General features: G+C 45.0%; 1 protein-coding gene across 1 annotated transcript in view; it reads right to left on the reverse strand.

Annotated features, from left to right (window-relative positions):
* LOC119412679 (RNA-binding protein 39) overlaps positions 1-3,630 on the reverse strand; it is an 8,661-nt gene extending 5,031 nt beyond the window's left edge. Inside the window, exons 1-4 of the mRNA XM_037679716.1 lie at positions 3,524-3,630; positions 2,794-2,851; positions 587-633; positions 257-493 (exon numbers count right to left, since the gene is read on the reverse strand). Of these exons, the coding sequence (XP_037535644.1) occupies positions 257-493; positions 587-633; positions 2,794-2,844 (335 nt within the window). The 5' untranslated portion in view covers positions 2,845-2,851; positions 3,524-3,630. The remainder of the gene's footprint in view (positions 1-256; positions 494-586; positions 634-2,793; positions 2,852-3,523) is intronic.
* Between the last annotated feature and the right edge of the window lie 1,128 nt (positions 3,631-4,758).

Below are 4,758 nucleotides of genomic sequence, written 5' to 3' on the forward strand. Positions count from 1 at the left end.
AGGAAGCGTACTCCCTCACAGCCTGTAAACAGGAAGTGTACTCCCTCACAGCCTGTAAACAGGACGTGAACTCTCTCACAGCCTGTAAACAGGAAGTGAACTCTCTCACAGTCTGTAAACAGGAAGTGAACTCCCACACAGCCTGTAAACAGGAAGTGAACTCCTTCACAGCCGGTAAACAGGAAGTGAACTTCCTCACAGCCTGTAAACAGGAAGTGAACTCCCTCACAGCCTGCAAAACAGGAAATTAACTCACTCAGTCTGGTGGTCTCTGTAGCGGCCTCCCTGCTCCCAGCCGAGTGTACGCCAGGGTTCTCGGCTTTTACTTCTGTGTGTTTCTCTACTGCCGCTGCGACTAGGACTGTACTTCCTGTCCCGGCTGCGACTGCGCTTCCTGTCTCGACTGCGCTTCCTGTCTTGACTGCGGCTATGCATCCTGTCCTTGCTGCGACTGCGTTTCCTTCCTTGGCTGTGACTGCGGCTTCGTCTCTTCCTATAAGACGTAAGTTAGCCACTCAAAACAAAGTACACTCCTTCCAACAGATGACAAAAACAAAAGGTGGAAAGACAGGTGGACAAATATTACCTCTTGCTGTCAGCCTGGCTGTCAGGGCTCTGATTTTTGGCAACTTCCTGTTGGGTCAACAAAGAACAACTTGAAGAAACAAAAACATATTTGAAAGTGTGGTAAAGTGTGTGTGGACAGGGGTAGTGGGGGTTAGGGTCAGACAACAAAGAACAGTATATCATCGCTCTAACGGAACTGTCTGGAGGCTAAACACTGTGATTTCGCCTCCCTGTTCTGTTTAAATCGTGCCATTGAATGGTGAGTGTTTTTTCATTTTTTAACCATCCATCCATCCCTCATATGGTTCTGAACTCAGGTCTCAGGGGCAGCAGCTTGAGCAGCCATCTCTTCCAGCTCTTCTGGGAGGATTCCAAGGTGTTCCCAGACCATCTGAGACATAGATTCTCCAGCGTGCCCTGGATCTTCCCTGAGGTCTCCTCCCAGTTGGACATGTCCAGAAAACCTCCCTATGGAGGCGTCCAGAGGTCTTCCTTACCAAATGTCTGAACCTCATCAGCTAGTTCCTCTGGATGTGGAGGAGCAGAGATTCTACTCTGAGTCTCTCCTGGAAAACTGAACTTCTTACTCCATCTCTAAGGGAGAGTCCAGCCACCCTGCAGAGAAAACTCTTTAGACCTCCAGTTCTTTCAGTCACTACCCAGAGTTTGTGGCAATAGGTGAGGGTAGGAAATATATTTAGACAAACCGGTAAACAGAGAGCTGCTTCTTACAGCTCAGTTCCCTCTTCACCACAACGGACAGGCACACAGTCCACAAAACTGCAGACGTTGCACCAATCCATCTGTTAATCTCACGCTCCATCCTTCTCTCACTCATGAACAAAACCTCGAGATACTTGAACTACACTTGATTCCTGAGGTTCTGCCTCCACTTGAGGCAGAACCTCCTCAAGTGTTCCTCCTCATCCCCAACTAAAAGAGGACAGTCTGAGGACCATGGCCTCAGATTTGGAGGTGCCAATTCTCATCCAAGCCGCTTCACACTCGGCTGTGAACTGCTCCAGTGAGAGCTGAAGATCACGGCACGATGACGCCAACAGGACCATCTGCAAAGAGCAGAGAGAAGGAATCCTGAGGCCACCGAACCGGACTCTCTCCACCCCCTGGCTGCACCGAGAAATTCTGTCCATAAAAGTTATGAACAGAATCGGTGACAACGGGCAGCCCTGGCAGAGTCCAACTCCCACCCTGAAGGGGTCCGACTTACTACCGGCAACACAAACCAAACTCTCACACCCCTTGTATAAGGACTGAACAGCCCGTAGCAACGGACCCCCAATCCCATACTCCCTGAGCACCCCCCACAGTGTACCTCGAGGAACTTGGTTGAAAATCTTCTCCAAATCCACAAAACACATGTAGACTGGATGGGCAAACTCTCATGACTCCTTGAGGACCCTAGTGAGGGTAAAGAGCTGGTCCAGTGTTCCACAGCCAGGATGGAACCTGCAATGTTCCTCCTGGATCTGAGGTTCGACCAACGATTGAACTCACTTCTCCAGTACCCCTGAATAGACCTTACCAGGGAGGCTAAGGAGAGTGATGCCCCTGTAACTGGAGCACACACTCCGGTCCGCCTTTCTGAACGGTAAATGTAATAAAGATACTCAAAGCTCTTTACAACACAATCTGTGCCCTCCTCATTTACCTCCACACACACATTCATACAGCACTCTACTACACCTCTATAAACCTCATCTGAATCTGTAGACTAATCAGAGCTTTAGATGTTTACATTCATACACCGATGGGACACACATCTGAGGCAATGAGGGGTTCAGTGTCTTGCCCATGGACACTTCAACATGTGACCACTGGTGGAATCGAACCCCTAACTTTCCCATTAGGGAGTTTGGGGTTCAACCACTGCTCTAACCACTCAGCCACAGAAAACAGCAGCCCCAGTCTGCAAATCCAGTGGCACTGCCCCGATGTCCTAGCAATGTTGCAAAGACGTGTCAATGACGAAAGACCCACAACATCCAGAGCCTTAAGGAAATCAGGATGAATGTCATCCACCGCCGGAGCCCTGCTGCTGCGGCGATATTTTTTAACTACAGGTTGTTCTGAGGGTGGGATCAAAGGTCAGAGGGTGGATGTTCCACTCTAACCCTTCGAAGGGGGACTGAAGGAAAGGGTACACAGTTGTGAACCCTTTGAACTGCTCTGGTTCTGGTTGAATTAGACCACATGAGAAACTCTTACCTTCCTGTATGGAGCCTCCAGCATCGCCTCAATGTCCAGGTCGTCCGCCATCACCGTGCTGCACACACACACATACACACACACACAGGTAATTTCTCTGTTTTTTGGAATCCAAAGTCTCTCTCCTTAGACCAAGTCCAGATTAAAATCCAGTTAGACCCGTTAGATCTGGACTGGACTTTCCAGGGACAGACTTTGCAAAACAGTTTGTAAAACCTGTTTTTCTGTCTGAAAGTGGAAACAAGCAGGACTGAAATCCCTGCTTCTGCTCCGGTCTGATACGTTCAGCTTTCACAGGAACCACTTTAAGTCTTAATAAATTAACGTGAATTAAAATCCGACATTCGTTTAACAGTAAACATTATCGGGTCTGAAGGTGGGCCTGAAGAGGACTTTTGCTTTCCGAATCCAGATCTAAACTCGGAGATCCAGACCAGCTAGCTAAAATCAGGCTGCCGACTGACTGATTGACTGACGATGTATCCCGAATGTGAGCGTCTTCAGACGGATCAAACCCAGGGTTCCGCAGAGGCGGCTAATGGCTAGCACCAATGCTAATGGCTAGCACCAATGCTAATGGCTAGCGGCTAACAGCTAGCACCTATGCTAACAGCTAGCGGCTAACAGCTAGCACCTATGCTAATAGTTAGCGGGTCTCTCCGCTCTCGAAGGGTCATTTGAGGCTGAGCGGATAAACGGAAACTGTTTCGGAGACAAAGTTCGGTCTCACCTTAATCCACGGCGTGTCGGTGGGATAAAACCTGCAGACTGTGTCCGGTCGACAGAACTTGTTCTGGTTCGCTCGATGCTAAAGCGGGTCGGAACGGTATCCACAGGGACGGAAAGTTATCGCGAGACTTTGTTGGCGCGAGATTAAAAACAGCATTTGATCGATAATCTCACAAGATGATTTGATTCGACGGGATTTGATTTATAATAGATAATAAAAATATTCACTGAAAAAAGAGAAATAAAATAAACTAGAGAAATTGTATTTCATGTGAAAATGCAGTGTGAATGCTTATTGCAGAAGAACTTGCTGAAAAACAGTTGAAAAAAACAGCAGAAATTAGTTTTATAAAACTGAAATTAGCTAAAAAATGAGAAAATTAGCTTAAAAAATGCTGAAATTAGCAAATATGAAAATTCGCTGAAAAGGCGGAAGGAAATGGAAAAAGCTGAAATGAGCTCCAAAAACGTGTAATTACCTGAAAAAGCTAAATTTAGCATAAACAGCTAAGTAGTAGCTGAAATATCAGATAAAACTTAAACTAGCTGAAAAAAGCTCAATTTACCATAAAGAAGTTAATTAGGTTCAAAGAAGAAAAAATTACCATGAAAAACTTGAATTTAATTTAAAACAGCTGAAATTAGCTAAAAATATATGCTAAAAATGTAGCTGAAAAGGTAAAACAAGCTTTAATTAGCAGAAGGCAGAATGAACGCAGGTTTGCCCAATTAGGCTGAAAGAAGCAGAAACCAGCACAAGAGGAAATTAACAAAAAAAAAACAGCTGAAAAGGCAGAAAGAAGCTGAAATTACCAGAAGGAAATGGATCACATTTTTGTTCAGCTGAAAAAAGTAGAAATGAGTGGAAAAAATTTGGAATTAGCTGAAAAAGCTAAACTTAGCATAAAACAGCTAAGCTGAAATAGTAGAATAAGCTGAAACTTGCAGAAATAAGCAAGCTGAAATTAGTAGAAAAAAGTTAGAAGCACAAAAAATGTTGTAGCTACCAGAAATAATGTCAAAGAGCACAAAACAACTGAACAAACAGCTGAAATTACTTGAAAATGTTTAACACAAGGAAGGTGAACGATGCTGAACCAGAACAAAATGTGAAAGTAGCAGTAAAAGGTTGTGAACAGATCTAGAGATTTGAAGGATGTAAAATGAGCTCAATTCATTTTCTATGAGAAAGAAAATGGCAGAAAAGGCTAAATATTTCAAAAAGCTAAAGCTGCA

Source organism: Nematolebias whitei, chromosome 7 (assembly GCF_014905685.2).
Source record: "Nematolebias whitei isolate Nwh7 chromosome 7, NemWhi1, whole genome shotgun sequence".
NCBI classification, from domain to species: Eukaryota; Metazoa; Chordata; class Actinopteri; order Cyprinodontiformes; family Rivulidae; genus Nematolebias; species Nematolebias whitei.